The 20,268-nt window shown below is 34.6% G+C and overlaps 1 protein-coding gene across 1 annotated transcript in view; it reads left to right on the forward strand.

Moving 5' to 3' along the window:
* The first annotated feature begins 4,247 nt into the window (after positions 1-4,247).
* LOC124501607 (coiled-coil domain-containing protein 7-like) overlaps positions 4,248-20,268 on the forward strand; it is a 147,328-nt gene continuing 131,307 nt past the window's right edge. The window contains exons 1-3 of the mRNA XM_047065948.1: positions 4,248-4,526; positions 5,715-5,807; positions 10,889-10,972. Coding sequence (XP_046921904.1) covers positions 4,248-4,526; positions 5,715-5,807; positions 10,889-10,972 — 456 coding nt within the window. The remainder of the gene's footprint in view (positions 4,527-5,714; positions 5,808-10,888; positions 10,973-20,268) is intronic.

Genomic DNA, 20,268 nt, shown 5'->3' on the forward strand with positions numbered 1-20,268 from the left:
AGAGAGGGAGACACAGAATCCGAAGCAGGCTTCAGGCTCTGAGCTGTCAGCACAGAGCCCCACGCGGGGCTCGAGCTCACGGACTGTGAGATCATGACCTGAGCCGAAGTCGGACACTTAACCGACTGAGCCACCCAGGCGCCCCTTAACCTTTATTTTTATACGCGTGTGAACTTCATGGGTCCATTTATTAGGTTGTTTGGTTGCACGTGGTGCGCGGCCCGTCTTTTTCTCAATTGGTTTCCTGAAGTAGCGGGCATCTCTGCCTTCCTGTCTGTCACCGCAGAAGTTTCCCTGGTCCTGCCTTAAGTGCACGGGAGCATTTATGTATTAAAACCTATATCCCCTTGTTTACTCAAGGATATCATTCCAGCAGTTTCCCTCTATACCAATCAATACATTTTGCTTTCTACTGGGTCATTTCCATCAGCATATGTATTAATTTCCTAGGGTTGCCTAAACAAGTACCACAAACTGGGTGGCTTAAAACAACAAAAATTTATCCTCTATTTCTGGACGCTGAAGTCTGAAGAGTGTGGCAGTGCTGGTTCCTCCTGGAGGCTCTCGGGGAGGATTTGTTCCGTGTTTCCTCCCAGCTTCTGGTGGCTGCTGCCAGTTGGTGTCCCTTAGACTCCTTGCTCTCATCTTTGCCTCTGTCTTCACATGGTGGTCTCCCCATGTGCCTGTAGGTCTGAGTTTCTTCCAGGAAGCACACCATTGGGGTTGGGGCCCACTCCAATCCAGTTTGAATTCGTCTTGGTTCCATCTACAAAGATCTTATTAACAAATAAGGTCACATTCACAGGTTCTGGGGTTAGGACTTGAACATAATTTTTGGGGGGAGAGGGCATAATTCAACCTACAACAGCATACAAACATGTTACTTTTTTCTTAAAAAATCTTCCTTTTGCCCATATTTCAGGCATTCACCTCCGTCACTCTTAAAACTGTTGCTATCCTTTAGGTCACAAATGACCTACCTCCTTGTCGCTAAATCCAGTGGTTAATTCTTAGTCCTCATTTTACCTGCCCAGCATTTAACGCAGTTCATCATTTAGTCGTAAGTTTTTTTTTGTTTTTTTTTTTTCACTTTATTTTCAATACATCCTCTCCTGGTTTTACCTTCTGGCTCATTGATCAATCATTCTTAAGTCTTTTTTGCTGGTCCTTTTCTCTCAGACCTGATGCTTTTGATGCATTGTCTTTGGCAATATAATTTCTTTGAAATTCTTTTGATGCTTTTCAATTTTGTAAATTAAATTTTAGTTTCTGTATCACTTATTACATTACCTTTATTTAAAATATTATGCCACTATTAATATTAGAAAAATATAAATGGATATATTTTCCAACAGGGGACTTTGGCTTATGTTCTACAATGTATATATTTATTATTGTCAACAGTTTCCAAAACCATTGCATTCTTCAAATGAATTTTGAGTGACATGACATCAAATAATCTTTCCCAATATTTATTTGACTATGATATAAAAATTATGTTTGACAACTGTTTTCAATTAACTATGTAGTGTTTCATTACAACAATAAAGCAGTTGTACAGTTTGAGAATGAAAAATTTTCAGTGTTGTCAGAAGATATTTTTGCTCTATCATTCACTACCAAGTTAAAAAAAAAGTCTTGATGAATTGTGCAAAATATTACGGATTTTTCATTTTTGAGTATTTTCTGTTTGTTTTTTCTCATACGTATTTGAGGCATTGTATTGCTGTTATATATATGTGTATATATATATATATATATAATGTGATATATATATTTTTTAATTTTTTTTTGTAAGTAATCTAAACAGTAGATTCTTCTCCAGGTGTGTCATCTCTTGGTTAAAATCCTAATACATGTTCACATATAGAAATATTTGCATTTTGGAAATCCACAATTATATCAATAATTTTTATGTGCTTTCTGTGGTTTAACCTTAGGGATTGTGTCCGAAATAATTGAGAAATAATTAGCTTGTAAAAATGTTATTGTAACTGATTTCATTTATAATGTATCATATAATATTTATTTTTTGGTTTTTATTTTACTTCCTAAAATAGTCTATTATTTGGTGTTGATATTTTATTTTGCATAAATGTGCTAACAGGATGCCATTGACTTTTTCCATGCCAAATAAAAAAATATCTATTATTAGTCTATTAAAATTTATTAGATGACCCTCTCTATACTAGGTACTACTTCTCCAAAAATTTAATCATGTTTATATATTGTCAACAAATGCAGGCCTATATTTTCCCAATTTTCATAGGATTAAGAATTTAAATTCTTTAAAATATATTAATTTTTAATACTTACTGATGATGTGTATTTTACTTTATTCATGTTTGAGAATATGTGATAAATGCTACTAATCTTTGCATCCATTTTTATTCTTCAGCTAGACTCTGCATCCAAAGAGCTTGCAATTTAGACAAAATATAGATTCCTTTAAGAAGAAATTTTATTTAAAACTTGGTGGCAATTGAATTCTTCCTCTTTTTTAGGTTATATGCTCTTTCCTTCTGAAAACTTTCAAATTTTTCTTTTTGAGGCTTTTATATTTATTTCATTAATTATGTTTTGTTGTTTATCTGTTTCCTTTTTGGTATTTTGTGAACACTTTTGATCTGTCTTTCCACTATCCTTAAGTCTGAGAAGTTTATCTTTATTATTTATTCAGATATTTCCTCCTGTCCATTTCATATTTTTTTTCCTCACTGGATCTTCTTTTATCTGGTTTTTGATATTTGTATAATTCTTCTATGTATCTCTTATTTTCTTTTTCATTTCTATCTCTTTATCATTTTCTGCTGCTTTCTGGCAGAATATCTCACTCTGATCTTCATTTGCCTAATTTATTCTTCAGCAGTATTATTCTGTGATCAGTTATGTTTATTACATTTTTCGTTTGTAGTATTTCTACTTCAGTCTTTAAAAAAATACTCATGTACCTGTTTTGTGTTGCTAATATTCTGTTTGTGTGTATTTGTATATTTTTGGTTTGTCTTTTTTTTTAAACTTTTTTTTAAAAGCATGTATATATGTATGTATATATGCATATATGTATGTATTTATATAATTTCTACACCCAACATGGGGCCTGATCTTACAACCCCGAGATCAAGAGTCTCATGCTCTTCGGACTGAGCTAGCCAGGTGCCTCTGGACCTTTTCTTTTAGTTTTCTTTGTTTCTTTCTTCCTTCCTTTCTTTCCTTCTTTCTTTCTTTCTTTCTTTCTTTCTTTCTTTCTTTCTTTCTTTTCCTTTGCAAAGCTTGTATTTTTCAGGTGTCAAGTTATTTTTGCCTGTGAACTCATATGTCTTTGGGAGTGTCAGCTACTCTTGTCTAGGAATCTGTTATTATGAAATGATCAAAAAACAGGCCACAGTTTATGTCCCTCCCATCAAATTTAGGGAAACTTTTTGTGTGTATTTGTTTCCTAGGGCTGCCATAACAAAATACCACAAACTAGGTTGCTTAAAACAATAGTAATTTATTCTCTTACAGTTCCAGAGTCTAAGAGTCTGAAATTAAAGTGTTTGCAGTGCAATGCTCCTTCTAAAGGTTCGAAAGAAGAATTTCCCTTGCTTTTTCCTAGCAAGGATGCTGGGAAAATTTAACGTTCCTTGGCTTGTAGCTGATTTACTCCAGTCTCTGTCTCTGTCATTACATGACCTTTTTCTCTATACATCTGTGTATCTTTGTCTTCATTTGGCTTTCTTATAATGATACCAGTCATTGGATTTAGGGCCCACTCTAATCTAGTATAACCTCATCTTAACTTGGTTACATCTACAAAAATGGTATTTTCAAATATGGTCATATTCACAGGTGCCAGGGGTTAGAACTTGAATATATTTTTTGGGGGGACCCAGCATGATTTTGGTGCTGCCTTGATATTACTCTGTTGTTACCCTGGGTCTAGGCTATTATTCCTATGCAAGTAATGATAGATATAAAACTCCCCATCCTAAATACTCATACATAAATCAGCCTTCAGTCACCTTTAAGGATTTCTCACAGGCTTTTTTTTCTTTTTCTTTTTTTTAAATTTTTTTGTTGTTATTTGTTGTTAGGAATGGTTTCCTCTCCATTTTGTGATTTCTGCAGTGCTGGTTTTGGTATTCACCATCTTCACTGTAATTGGTAATCCTGCCCTAATTTTTAATCTGAAATCTTAATGTTTTATTTACAGGGAGGAATACAATTTTTTCACCTATAATTTGGAAGTGAAGTAAAATAACAAAATGAAGTCCGCAAAACATCTGTCAGCCTCTAGTAATAAATTGGCAAATGTTCCAGATTTAACTTACAAAAAAGGAATATTTACTTCACCGTTGTCACCTAAACCAAAGGAAAAACATAGTGCAAAATTAGTACATGATAAACTTGAACCAATGGTCTTAGGATCTCCACCAGCAGGGGAATCCATCGTAAGATATGCTTTGCCCATTGCATTGAGTAAGACAAAGGAGTTAATAGCAGAAGATGAATTGATCAGGAAAATTACCAAACATCTAAAGACGGTAAGACACTCGTTGGTCCCTGTGTTTAGGGTTTCTATGACCATCCCTAGGCTTAGAGATTTGCTAGGAAGGTGCACTAGACTCAAAATATAGACCTACTGATGGCTAAGATCTAGTACAGTGAAAAGATACAAAGCAAAATCAGCAAAAGGAAAAGGCTTATGGAGTGAAGTCTGGAGGAAACTAGGTCCAAGATTCCTCTTACTTTAAAGTCACACAGGATGTGCTTAATTACTCCAACAACAAATTATGGCAGTGCATGTGAAATGTCTTTTGGAGAAGCTCATTAGAGACTCAGTGCCCAGGGTTTTATTGGGGGTTGCTCATCTAGGTATTTTGCTTAGCATGTACCAAAATTCCACACTCCCTGAAGGAAAGCAGATGTTTAGCATAAACCACATTGTTTGTACAAACAGTTTAAGGACAATGAGCCACTGTTATCAGTGAATGATGGGAACACTCATGAAATCCAAGTTCTGAGGCAGCAGTCTAAGGCCAACCTTGAAAGCAGATCTTTCTAATGATAGTCCTTTCTGGCTCATTCCTGCTATGTTAACTCTTCTCAGCACTTTAGAAACTTTAGCTCTTAGTGTTGGGAAAAAAAAAAAAACAACTCCTTTTTTTCTGAGTTTCTCTTTGCACAGTGATCCAGAATTGAATTATGAATGTACCACATACCAAATGAGACCAATGAGGGAGGTAGCACAAATATAAAAAGAATATAGTTTTGTCAAATTTCCAAAATACAAGTTTGTTCAAAGTTTGAAGGGTTAGCTCAGAGAATTTCCTTAAAAAATTTATTGCTCTCTAGTTTACATTTCTATTTTGTCCGCTTCTTTTCAAAGAAGAAATTTGAGTCCCTCAGATTTTGAGGAAATACTTTGGTGATAAGTGGAGTTGATGCTTCAACTATTCATAGATCGCCTTTTACATGCCTATGAACACAGAAATGGGAGTCATAGGGACTTTCTTACAGAGTAGAGTTGAGGACTGTTTCTTATTATTTCTTCAGGGTGATATGAGATGGGATGTGAGATGGAAAGTTTAAGTTTATGGCACTGGTAGAAAGAAGTCTTATTGCTAAGAAGGTCCTGACATGTTTGATTAAGTGTTTTTTTACACTTAATAAATTTACATATAATTTACATAAAATTATTAAAATAAAAATTTGCTTTGATTTACTCATAGGTTGTTTCTACTTTGGAGGAAGCCTATGGATTTAGCATTGTAGATGGAGAAAAATCAGTTGTGAAGCCTGAACATGAAGAATTAACTTTATCTGTAAGTGTATATAATCCTAATGTAGAAACATTTAACACTGAAAAGGGTTAAGATTTTCTTTTGGAGTCCATTTATGTTCTCAGAATGAATTCCCATCCATGAAAATGACCTGGTTAGGGAACTTGAAAGTAGAGTATTGATTTTTCTATCCTCTGCTAACACTTATCTTAAAGTTTAATTAAGACCTATCTGTATTTTAAACGTATTTTTATTGCTAGTGCCTGTTCTGTTTAATTCTTAAACATTTGGTTACTTGTTGGTTTTAGATATATATTCTTTATCATGTTAAGAAAGTGTCCTTCTATTTGTATTTTGCTAAATAAAAAAAAACCCAAGAATTTATTGAATTTTAACAAATATATATATAAATTATGTAACTCTTAAGGTGATTAAGTATGTGGTTCTCCTTTAACCTACTGATGAGATGAATTATTTTACATGTTTCATAATATTCAACTGTACTTTAATACACTTGTAGAGTATTATTTTTCTATTTTATAATTATTTTTGTTAGTTAGGGATTGAGTTTGGCTCCATGTAATAAAACACCTATGTTGAGTCTTTCAATTCATGAACATTGTATGACTCTCCATTTGTTTTGGTCTTGTTTGATTTCTTTCATCACCATTTTGTAATTTTCATCATACAGATCCTGTACATGTTTGTTAGATTTTATGCATTAATATTTCATGTTTTTTGGAACACCTTTTAATGGCATTGTATTACATTTTAGTTTCCACATTTTGTAAGTAGTAGATAGAAATAATGATTGATTTTTGTATGTTGATCTTGTATCTTAAACAACCTTGTTCAATGTATTTTTTCATTCTAGTTTTTCTATAGATTTTTTGGATTTTCTACATGGACAATTATGTCATCTTCATATAGAGACAATTTTACTTCTTTCTATCCAGTCTGAATGCTTTTTATTTCCTTCTCTTGTGCTGGCTCTGGCTTCAAGTATTATATTTTCAACGTTTATTTATTTTTGGGACAGAGAGAGACAGAGCATGAATGGGGGAGGGGCAGAGAGAGAGGGAGACACAGAATCGGAAACAGGCTCCAGGCTCTGAGCCATCAGCCCAGAGCCTGACGCGGGGCTCGAACTCACGGACCGCGAGATCGTGACCTGGCTGAAGTCAGACGCTTAACCGACTGCGCCACCCAGGCGCCCCTCAAGTATTATATTTAATAATAGTGATGAGAGCAGATATCCTTGACTGATTATGACTGCTAATTTCAGACAAGAGTGGAAGTTCAGTTCCCTGGTTGGTCTCAACATCATCACTCTGGTGGGGGAATTGGATGGCTAATTTTCACTGCCACATTATTTTTTAGTCCTATCGACACATGGATAGTGGGTGCAGCTTATTCTTGGTGTTTGGCTCAAGTAGGATAGGCGTTGTCAAAAAGGTTTTGGTTATGCTAGAGACCCCCCCTTTTCACAGTCCTTTGGCTTTTCTTAGTTGTGTGTTTTTTTTTTTTTTTTTTTTTTTTTTTTTTTTAAGTCTGTGCTTACTGGAAGTTCCATGAGTCAGGCTTTTCCAGTGTCCCATCCATTTTATATGTAGGTAAAAAGAAAACCTAAAGAATTCATGTATTCCTCAAGTTTTGAGATCTCTGCCTTTCTCTTTCTTCCTTTCAGAATTTGCCTGTGTTAGTTTGTTGTATTGTCTATGGATTTTAACTGTAGGAGGGGTGATTAGAGGAATGGGCCTAGTCCATGATGACCAGAAGTGAAAGTTCAAAATTATTTTTTATGTATATTTATTCTATTTGCAGTCCATCAAGCTGAGTTTGTGAGTTGATGTTTTTCATCAAATTTGGAAATTTTCATTCATTATTTCTTTACATATTTTACTGCCTCTCTGATCCTTTTTTATGAGACTCTAATTACACATATATTAGAATGCTTGTTACTGTGTAAGAAGTTACTCTCTGTTCATTCATTTCAATTTTTTCTCTTTCTTTGATTCAGTTTGGGAAATATATGTTATTCTATCTTCAAACTCACCGATCGTTTCTGTGGTGTCTGATCTGCTGTTAAACTCTATCCAATGAAATTTTTATTTCAAATATCATAGTTTTCACATTTAAGATTATCTTTTGGTTACTTTTTAGGGAGTTTTATATTTCTCCTGCTATTATCTATCTCTTTACCTGTCTACCAATATTTTTCTGCAAATTCTGTTATCAGTAACAGAGTTTTAAAAATCTTTGCTAATTTTCAGTATCTGGATCATCAGTGTATTTGCTTCTACTATTTTTCCTTTTGATTATGGATTGTATTTTCCTGGTTATTCATATGTTTTATAATTTTTTTTAGTTGAATCCCAAGCATTATATTTAGAAAAATATTGGAAACTGTGGTACAATGTTTTATTTTCTAGAGAATTCTTACTGTTTCCTTTCTGACATTTAGCATGAAAAGCTAATCATTCGCATTCTTCTAAGAACTGATTTGAGCAGGAACCGATCCATATTTTAATTAAGTTGAGTTATTGTATGATTTGTCTAACCCATAATCGTACATATTGCTGCTTCCCCTCAGGGGTTGATTTATTTGATCTTGCAAGTATTTTAGCAGGGAAGAGTTTGAACTCTGATTTTAAATAGTTTTGGTTCACATTTTGGTTCATTCCTGGTAGAACTTCAAATACAATTACCACAAGAACATGCAGGATGAGATTCCTCTGGTTTTTAGTTCCTCCTTTTTATAGTTGTGTAATTGCCAAACTATAAAACATTTTGTTATCCCCAAAAGCTTCCTTGTATCCCACTTACAGTCAGTTCTTTCCTCCCACCCTGGCTCTAGACAAACACTGATCTGTCACTATACTTTTACCTTCTCTAGAATGTCATATAAATAAAATCGTATAATATGTAGTCTATATATATATATATATATAGCCTTCCCCACTTCATCATGTATTTGAGATTCATCCATGTTGTTCTGTATACCAGTAGTTTGTTTCTTTGGTGTGAAGAGTATTCCATTGTATGACTATCCCACAGTTTGTAATCCATTCACCAGTTAATAAACATTTAGGTGGTTGGATGCAGTAACTATTTTGACTGTCATTTATGAGTGAAGCTTCTGTGGACATTGTGTACAGGTCTTTGTGAGGATATATGTTTTTATTCATCGTGGATAGTTTCTTTGGAATAGGATTGGTGAGTTATAAATACGTGTTTAACTTTATGAGCGATTGCTCATAAACTGTTTCCCAACATGGCGGAATCATTGTATGTTACTACCAGCTCTCTATGAGAGTTCCGGTGGCTGCACATTCTTATCAGAATTGGTATTGTCAGTCTTTTTAATTCTGACCATTCCTAATGGGTACGTAGGCCTCCTTTTCTGCCATCTTTATGGCAAAATTGAGATGGGGAGGAGTTTGGTAGAAGAAAAATGTTTGGGTTCAGTGATTTGCCTTAGGAGCTTTTCTCATTCTAGTCTATCTGCCAGCTTAAATGGCTGTCAAAGGCTCAGCTGGTTTTTCTTCATACTCTGAATTCTGTTTGTCAATGGTAGGCCTGCTTTTTGACGTGGCTGACTTGGCACACTTGGCACAACTAGGCCAAGTGCTCTTCTTTCTCCACCATGCTCCCTTTAGGTATGGATATGGCTTTGGTTCTTTGCTCATTTGCAAAGTGTTCTGTGGAATTCAGTTCATCACGTTTTCCTTATGTCCTCTCCTTTTCAATATCCTCAAGGAAAAACATAATTAGTAGGTGACTAACAGTCTGTATTATACTGGTATTCTACGTGTTTTACAGCACTGTTGTCATAATTTTTGATGATTTTAATATCCATGTAGAAGATCTTTCCAAATAATGTGGCCTCTTAGTTCACTGAATGATCATTCACTCTAATGATCTTATCTTCTATGTCAGCCACTAACCAACAAGATGATATCCTTTAGTCTTTGTCATAACCAATAACTGTTACTTTTCTATAATTTAAGTTTCAATCATCTTAATTTCTGGTCACTACCTCTTATCTTTCCCACTTAGTCTGTCTAATATTCTGACTCCAAAAGTCCTTTGATTCCATTGGGAACTATAATCCATTGGTCCTATTACATTTTACTGTCCCAAATACTTCTTCTATTCTTACTTACCTAGCTTAAATTCCATGTTCCCTTATTATTATTGTTCCCACACATAGGTACTTAACTCTCTTGCCCTGTCATGCTTTATTGATTTTATTTTGTTAAACTGCAACCCTGATCAAATCAATCCCTATATTTGTGGCTTCTAAATCTGAATAGAAGATGGTTCTCAAGCATGTGTATAGTCTCATATTTATGATTAGTAACTCTAGTTCATTCCTTTTCCTGCTCTCCTGAATGACTAATTCAGTTTTCCCACTCTTCTATATGGGTATAGATCTTTACCATGACAAAAAAAATATATGAGCAGATGAGTATGTTTTAAAATGTGACATTGAATAAGCATATTCCTCATGGAGAACACTCTATGAGAATCCTAACTGTTTATAAGCATCTAGATTTGTTTGTCATAGGTTGTCTCTGATTTACAAATCACCACTCTACTATAAAAGATTCAGTCATTGTGACTTTTTTTTAAAGTCATTGTAACATTTTAATCTGTCACTATTTTTTCCTCAAAGTCTTCATTTGCTTATTGAGGGTGAAAGACTATAGCTCTTGATAAGCTCTTGATACTTATATTCAGAAGTTATAATTAGCGTTAATTTTCTAACACAAAGAGATATTTATAAGGTATATACAGAATTGCTACCTTTTTTTGGCTGCTCATAAATTTCAGGAGTCTAAATCTGGGATGCTTGATTTTCTACAACTATGTAGAGGAGAATGAGAAGAGATGCATAGTTGGGTATGTCATTCATGGGCCACTCCCCAGAATGTACTCTCTTCCACTTTCTGGGAGAATTTGCTAGTATAGCATTTGGAGCACAATTTCTTGTCTTATATGTTTGAAGGGACATAAATTATAGACAAAAATTATTTTTAAAAACAAATGTACTAAAATATAGATGGGTATGCATATGGGTTCTGAAATTAAAAGTAACTTTGTTTTATTCTTTTCAAAAGGTTGGGGATGATCTGAATTCATTCTTGATATGTTGTTCACAATTTGCAGCTCAGTTAGAAGAAGCAGCTAAGGAAGAACGTCATGTATGTATTCTGCGTAAATTATTGAATCTAAAAAATCATTTATTGTTTTAATTTAAATTATTGGTACTGTTAATAAATTTTATACTAATACATTTTATATTTATTAAAAATTGCTATTAAAATAATTATAGTGATAAAATATTTTAAAGCTATGTTCGTTGTTTGAATTTGGATGTAATATCATGTAGCAATATTAGTCTAGATACAATGCCTTAATGAGTTACAAAAGGCATTAGAAAGTATTATTTTTTTTTATTCTTAACATAGGCATTTAGATCTGTGAATTTTCCTTTAAGTACAGCATTGATAGAGTCATTGGTATTTTCATATTTACAGATGAAAATATAGTATTAATAGTATTTTTAGTTTAGTGTTTTTAATAAGGTAAATTATATTACAAAGGCAATATGTCATAATTAATGAAAATTTTAAAAAAGACATGCATGAAGAAAACAAAAATTTGTTGTGGCCTGTTTACATAAGGATTTTTATGCTGAGTTAGTTTTCTTCTATTCTTAGTTTATTGAGGTTTTTTTTTTTTTTTTTTAACCATCAAGGAGTTGAATTTTATCAAAACCTTTTCTTGAATCTATTGAGATGATCATGTGGTTCTTGTCCTTCATTTGTTTATGTGGTGTATTACATTGTTTCATGTTATTACAAATAGTGAGCCAGGCTTATGTTCCAGACATAAATCCTACTTGGTTTTACCTTTTAATTTGCTTTTGAATTCTGTTTGCTAGTATTTTGTTTAAGATTTTTGCATCATTATTAATCAGGGATATTGGTCTGTAGTTTTCTTGTGTCTTTGTCTCGTTTTGATATCAGGATAATGCAGGCCTCATGGAATAGGTTTGGAGAATTCCTCCTTTTTGATTCTTTGGGAGAGTTTGAGAAGGGTTGGTGTTTTAAATGATAGAATGCCCCAGTGAAGCCGTCTTGTTCTGGATTTTTCTTTGTTGGGAGGTTTTTGATTACTGCTTCAGTTTCCTCACTAGTTATAGATCTGTTCAGATTTTTTAATTTTTTCATGGTTTGGCCTCAGTAGGTTATATGTTTCTAGGAATTTATCCATTTCTTCTAGGTTATCCAATATTTTGGCATATAATTGTGTATAGTAGTCTTTTATGATCTTTTGTCTTTGAGCAAAGTGGACATCATTGTAATATATCCTCTTTCATTTCTAATTTTAATTATTTGAATATTCTCTTTTTTTCATAATCTAGCTAAAGCTTGTTACTTTTGTTAATCTTTTTTTTTTTATTTTTTAAGTTTATTTATTTTGAGAGAGAGGGAGAGAGACAGACAGACAATGTGAGCAGGGGAGGGGCAGAGAGAGAAACCCAAGCAGGCTCCACATTGTCAGGCAGAGGCTGATGTGCTTGAATTCACGAACTATGAGATCATGACCTAAGCTGAAATCAAGAATCAGAGGCTTAATTGACTGAGCCACCCAGGTGTCCCCTTGTTAATCTTTTTAAAAACAACTCTTGGTATCATTTTTGTTTCCTATCTCTATTTCATTTGTCTCTGCTCTAATATTTATTATTTCCTTTCTTTTGCAAACTCTGGCTTTAAACAAATTTTTTTTTGTTCCTTTAGATAAAAGATTATTGTTTGTGATCTTTTTATTTATTTAATTTATTTTTTGAATATTTATTTATTTTTGAGAGAGAGAAAGAGAGAGAGACAGAGAGAAGGGAATAGAGAATCCCAAGCAGTCTCAGCACTGTTAGTGCAAAGTCTGATGTAGGGCTTCACCTCAGGAACCATGAAATCATGACCTGAGTTGAAATAAAAAGTTGGATGCTTAACCAACTGAACAACCCAAGTGTCTCAGTTTGTGATCTTTTTAAATGTAAACACTTACCACCATAAACTTTAGTACTGATTTTTCCCAAATCTCATAGTTTTGGTATTTTATGTTTTGTTTTCATTTATCTTCAGATATTTTCTAAATTCCATTATGATTTTTTCTTTGATCCATGGATTGTTCAAGAGCATGTTTAATTTTCACATATTTGTGGATTTTTTTGTTTTCTTTCTACTATTGATTTCTAATTTTATACCATTGTGTTTAAAAAGATGCTTTGTGGGGCGCCTGGGTGGCGCAGTCGGTTGAGCGTCCGACTTCAGCCAGGTCACGATCTCGCGGTCCGGGAGTTCGAGCCCCGCGTCGGGCTCTGGGCTGATGGCTCAGAGCCTGGAGCCTGTTTCCGATTCTGTGTCTCCCTCTCTCTCTGCCCCTCCCCCGTTCATGCTCTGTCTCTCTCTGTCTCAAAAAAAATAAATAAATGTTGAAAAAAAAAAATTAAAAAAAAAAAAAAAGATGCTTTGTGTGATTTTGGTCTTAAAATTTGTTAAAACTTGTTTTGTGTCCTTAACATGTAGTCTGTCTTGGAGAATGTTCCATGAGTGCTTGAGAAGAACATGTATTTTGCTGTCGTTAGGTGGAGTGTTCTGTATATGTTTGTTATGTATATCTATTTTACAGAATTGTTTAGTCCTTCATTTCTTAAAATTTTTTTTTTATGTTTATTCATTTTTGAAAGACAGAGAGAGAGCACAAGCAGGGGTGGGGCGTAGAGAGAGAGGGACACAGAATCTGAAGCAGGCTTCAGGCTCTGAGCTATCAGCACAGAGCCTAACGCGGAGCTTGAACTCACGAACCACGAGATCATGACCTGAGCTGAAGTCAGGTGCTCAACCAACTGAGCCACCCAGGCGCCTCTAGTCCTTCATTTCTTATTGATACTCTGTCTGATTGTTCTTGCCATAACTGAAAGTGGGGATATTGAAATGTCCTAATATTATTGTGTTGCTGTCTGTTTCTCCCTTTAGTTCTGTTAGTGTTTGCTTCACATATTTGGGTGCTTTAATATTAGGTGCATATATATTTATAATTGTTATATATTTCTAGTGAACTGGCCCTTTTATCATTATATATATCTTTCTTTTTTCTTTATTTTTTGACAGTTTTGTCTTAATCTCTATTTTGTCTAAGAATGGGCACCCTTGCTCTCTTTAAGTTCCTGTTTCTATGGAATATCTTCTTCTGGCCTTTTACTTTGAGCCTGTGTGAGTTCTAAGATTTAAAGACAGCCTCTTAGGGGCAGCATATAGTACTTGTAGGAGATGCTTACTATTGCCATTTTGTTTATGCTTTCTGTTTGGTAGCTTTTGGTTCCTCTTTTTCTCTCTTGGTATCTTCTTTTGTGTTTTGTTGATTTTTTTGTAGTGATGTATTTTGATTCCCTTCTTGTTTCCCCTTGTTTATATTCTATAGTTATTTACTTTGTGGTTACCATTGCAATTATATAAAACTTATTAAAGTTACAACAATCTATTTTAAACGGATAACAACTTCAATTACATATAAAAACTCTATTTACATCCCTGCCTCTCCTACTTTATGTTATTCATGACATAAATTACCTCTTTTTACATTGTATGCCCATTAACTTAAGTTTATAATTAGTTTTCATCTTAAAAAATTCTGTACCAAATTTATAAGTGATTTATTTGCCTGCTTAAGAATACTACAGGATATTTGTTGATACGTTTATATTTGTAAGGGCATTTTATATTTTTGTATGGTTTTGTGTTGATGTTTATTGTTATTTCTCTTCAACTTTTAGGACTCCTTCAGGGTTTCTTATAAGGAAGGTCTAGTGGTAATGAATTCTTTTCAGCAGTTCTTTTTATCTGGGAAAGTCCTGATTTCTCCCTTATATTTGAAGAATAGTTTTGCAAGATATAGTATTTTTGTTTGGCAGTTTTCTTTCAGTGCTCCCTAATAGCCCATAATCTTAATGGTTAAAAATTTGCTGATGATCTGGTATAAACTTTCTTATATGTAATGTGTTCTATTTTTCTTGCTGTTGACAAGATTCTATCTCTGTGACTTTTGACAGTTTAGTATGATGTATCTCAGTGTAGATTTCTTTTGAAATTTTCCTAATTGGAGATCTTTTTTTTTTTTTAATATTTTTTTTCAACGTTTTATTTATTTTTGGGACAGAGAGAGACAGAGCATGAACGGGGGAGGGGCAGAGAGAGAGGGAGACACAGAATCGGAAACAGGCTCCAGGCTCTGAGCCATCAGCCCAGAGCCCGACGCGGGGCTCGAAATCCCGGACCGCGAGATCGTGACCTGGCTGAAGTCGGACGCTTAACCGACTGCGCCACCCAGGCGCCCCTCCTAATTGGAGATCTTTAAGCTATTTGAATTTGTATGTCTATTTTCTTTTCAGATTTTGGAAATTTTTATCATTTCTTCAAATAAGTTCCATGCCTGTTTCTTTTTTCTTCCTCCTTCAGTTCCCGTAATTCATATTTTGTACCATTCCATGGTATCCCATATGTCCTTTAGGCTCTCTTTATTTTTCTTGATTCTTTTCTTTTTTTTTTCCTTTTCTGTCTTGATTATTTTGAAGATCTTGTCTTCTAGTTTTCTGATTCTTTCTTCTAATTGGTCAAGTCAGCTGTTGCATTCCTGTAATGGATTTTTCAATTCAATTATTGTATTCTTTAGTTCCAGAATTTCTGTGTGGTTTTTCTTCATAGTTTTTATTTTTTTTCTTGATATTCTCATGTTTATGTATGGTTTTTCTCATTTCCTTTGGTTGTCTTGTGCTCTCTTTTAGCTCATTAAGTATCTTCATGATGACAGTTTTGAATTCTTCGTAATTCATACATTTCTGTTTCTTTAAAGTTAGTTTCTGGAGGGGCACCTAGGTGGCTCAGTTGGTTGAGCATCTCACTTTGGCTTAGGTCATGATCTCACGGTCTGTGGGTTTGGGCCCCATGTAGGGCTCTGTGCTGACAGCTCAGAACCTGGAGCCTGCTTTGGATTCTCTGTCTCCCTCTCTCTTTGCCCCTCCCCCATTTGTGCTCTTTCTGTCTCTCAAAAATAAATAAAATTAAAAAAAAAAGATTAGTTTTTGGAGATTTAATTTGTTTTTTTGAATGTGCCATGGTTCCCTCTTTCTATGTCTTGTTACTTTTTGTTGTTAGAATTTTGGCATCTCTTCCAGACTTTGTGGTCTGATTTCCTATAGGGAAGACTTTCTCCATTCAGCCTGCCTAGATACTTGAGGCTTCTTAGGCCCTTTTTGGGTAGGCATTCCCTCTGGGTTTATGTGTGTAATTTTTGAGGCAGGTACTCCCAGTGGTGCTGTTATAAATTTCAGTAAGGAACTCCACCTAGTGTCTATTTTTGGTACTGCAATCTCTGGTGCTTCATGTACTCTGGTGAATGGTTGATGGTCTTAGTTCTCAGTGATTCTGGCACCCTATTGCTGTCAATACTTGGATAGAGGCAAGAGGGAAACTGGCCATTTGGGCAACCTCCTGGCTCCCAAATCAGAGTGTTGAATATGTGTTCTACTCCTTTCCATCCCCAAGGGGAAGACAAGAGTTGGGGATTTCTTCCCAATTGTGCTACAGTGTCAGGATAGGGAGAGGCTCTGGCAAGTTAATGTTGAGAGTATAAGTTTTTTTTTTAAGTGGTGTTTGATGTTGATGTGGTTGGTCTTGTCTTTGCCTGAGGTACAGGAAACGTTAAAGTTTAACTGGTTTTTGGATTTCTCAGAGGCATTTGGTTTGTTTGATGTAAAATCCCTGTCTTTGTGGGGGAAGGAGGGTTTCAGGCTTCATATTCACTGTCTTGCTGACAAAGTCTTATTTCTTTAATGAGGAATGGTATTAAAAATGCCCAGTGATTCTGGAGTGTCTTTGCTTTTATGCTGTTTCAGCAGACAGAACTAGGAAATGTATACAGGTATGCACACATACCATATACATAGTTCACGTGCTCATATTTCTACATAAAAATAAAGTGCACATGTACATACATACACACACACACACACACACACACACACACACACACACATGAACAGACACATTTAGAAATCTCAAAATCTCAGAGACACCTTTAATTCTAGTCTCTCACCTCAGGGCTTGTTCTTGCCTTCCTCAATTTCATATGTATACTCCTTCTTTCCATAGTGAGAATCCTAACTCTTAACATCAACACATTTATTCTTTTGCTCAACCCTATAATACTTACAAGATTGTTTAAGGATTTCTTGTTATATCACTATAAAAACAAATCTACTAAAGAGATTTCATGATTTCTTTTATACTATCCCCCACCTCATCCCTTGGCAGTACTCTTTCCCAAGACTGAGTATAAGGTGTATGTTAAATTCTGTATTCATAAGTTACTTGGATTAGTTCTTTTTTCTTTTTCCTTTACTAGTTTTTTTTTTTTTTTTTTAATTTTTTTTTTTTTTCAACGTTTATTTATTTTTGGGACAGAGAGAGACAGAGCATGAACGGGGGAGGGGCAGAGAGAGAGGGAGACACAGAATCGGAAACAGGCTCCAGGCTCTGAGCCATCAGCCCAGAGCCTGACGCGGGGCTTGAACTCACGGACCGCGAGATCGTGACCTGGCTGAAGTCGGACGCTTAACCGACTGCGCCACCCAGGCGCCCCTTTCCTTTACTAGTTTTACCTATTTGAAGGCAAAAACTCTAACTCAAAAATATATGTATATACCCTCATGTTCATGGCAGCATTATTTACAACAGCTAAGATATAGAAGCAACCCAATGTATATCAATAGATGAATAGATAAAGAAGATGTGGTATCTATAGGCAATGGGAGATTACTCAGCCATAAAAAGAATGAGACCTTGCCATTTGTGACAACATGAATGGACTTTGAGTGTGTTATGCTAAGTGAAATAAGTTAGAGAAAGACAAATGCCATATGATTTCACTTATATGTGGAATCTAGAGAACAAAACAAATCAACAAACAAAGAAAAAACAGAAACAGCCATAAATATGGAGAACAAACAGGTGGCTGCTAGAGATGATGGGAGTAGACAAAAAGGAGTAAAGGGGAGTGGGAGTTTCCAGCTTTAAGTTATGTAATGAATAAGTCAGAGGGATGAAAGTTAAAGCATAGGAAATGGTACTGTAATCATGTTGTATGGTGACAGATGATAGCTACACTTGTGGTGAACATAGCATAATATATAAAGTTGTCAAATCACTATGTTGTATGTCTGAAACTAATGTAACATGTGTCAATTATACTTCAATAAAAACAGAAATACTATGAGATGTTTTTTTGGAGAGAGAAAAATAATCCAGAGGAAAGGTCTGAGTAACAAGTAGAGCAACCTACATGATAAATGTAGTAAATGTTGAATAAGTGTATATATGTATATGCATGTAATATAAATATATATTAATAATAAAATCTTAGATTTGATTAGAAATATGGTAGAATAGAAAATATGATAGAATAAAAATGCATGATAATTAGAAAATATGATAGACTAAAAATGCATGATAATTATCACGTACATCAGGAGAGAACTTAGACTTGGAATTAATTGCAATTGAAATATAATCTAAGGTCCTTGTTTGGGAGAATAGTAATGACTTTAATAAGTTAGGTATTCCTATTAAAATTTCTTTTTAAAAAATATATGTTATGTGTCGAATTTTTATCCTAGTAGAGGAAAATTGAATGACAAAAAAAATCCAAAAGATTCTAAAAAAAGAGAGAAAAAAATAATTAGAAAGTAGATAATGGAAATAAATCTAAATATGTCAGTAAATATACCAATTAAAGGAAAAAATTTGGTTAAAAATGAATTTAAACTATATGTTTACTAGAAATATATTAAAGCATAAAAATACAGAAGGGTTGGGGCACCTGGGTGGCTCAGTTGGTTAAGTGTCTGACTTCGGCTCAGGTCATGATCTTACAGTCTGTGAGTTCGAGCCCCATGTTGTGCTCTGTGCTGATAGCTCAGAGCCTGGAGCCTGCTTCAGATGCTGTGTCTCCCTCTCTCTCTGCTCCTTCCCCACTCATGCTCTGTCTCAAGAATAAATAAAAACATTTAAAACAAATTTAAAAAAAATACAGAAGGGTTGAAAGTGAAGAATTAAAGAACAGAATACTTAGGGAAAGGTTTAACCAAGGATATGAGATATCTGTACACTAAGAACTATAAGATATTGATGAAAAAAATTGAAGAAAGAAATAAATGGGGATATATTTGGTGTTCATGGATTGGAAGAATAATATTGTTAAAATGTCCATGCTACTCCAAACAGCCTGCAGATTCGGTGCAACCCATATTAAGATTCCAATGATATTTTCTCACAGAAATAGAAAAAAAACCTAAAATTTGTAAGAAGTGACAAAAGACCCCAAACAGCCAAAGCAATCTTGAGAATAAGAACAAAGCTGGAGGCATCAGTCTTCTATTTCGAACTATATTACAAAGCTATAGTTATCAAAATGGCATGGCATTGGCATAAAAGCACGTAGATTGATGGGAAAGAATAGAGAGCCCAGAAATAAACCCATACATATATGGTCAATAAATATATGACACAGGAACAAGGAATATACAGTGGAGAAAGGATAGTCTCTTCAATAAGTGGTTTTGGGAAAACTGGACCCTTGTCTTACACCATGCACAAAAATCAACTCAATATGGATTAAAGACTTGAATATAAGACTTAAAACAATAAAGCTCCCAGATGAAAACTTGGGATAAGCTCCTTGAAGTCAGTCAGTCTTGGCAATGATTCTTTTGCATGTGATATCAAAAACAAAGGTAACAAAGCAAAAGTAAACAAATAAGACTGTATCAAACTGAAAATCTTCTGCACAGTGAAGGAAACCATCAACAAAATGAAAAGACAACCTAAAGAATGGGTGAAAATGTTTGTAAAGCACATATCTGATAAAGTGTTAATATCCAAAGTATATATAGAACTCCTATGTATATTGGGGGGAAAACCCAAACAGTCCAATTAGAAAATGGGCAGGGGAACATTTTTTCCAAAGAAGACATTCAAATGGTCAATATGTACATGGAAAAGTGCTCAACATCACTAATCATTACGGTAATGTAAATCAAAACCACAGTAAGATATCACCTCATACTTGTTAGAATGACTATCATCAAAAAGACAAGCTAACAGGATTGGTGGTCAACATGGCAGAGAACTAGGAGGGCCTGAAGTTCCCTCATCCCTCAACCACAGCAATGTTGAGGCCAGAGGACTTGGAATTCCAAGAGTCTGGGCTGCAAAGTGACAGAGACATATCCAGGGGCCCATTGGACAACTTGGCAGTTCATAGGTGTGTGATTGTGAATGGGAAGAGACAAAAGGGTGGCATAGGCACAGAGGGGAGGGATCCCCTTCTGCGGAGAGACAAAAGGAAGAGAAAGAGAGGTTGTACAAGTGTAGGATTG

The sequence above is a fragment of the Lynx rufus genome, unplaced genomic scaffold, assembly GCF_022079265.1.
Source record: "Lynx rufus isolate CCGP_SWC_20201006 ecotype Redwood Valley unplaced genomic scaffold, mLynRuf1.p SCAF_7, whole genome shotgun sequence".
Classification (NCBI taxonomy): Eukaryota; Metazoa; Chordata; class Mammalia; order Carnivora; family Felidae; genus Lynx; species Lynx rufus.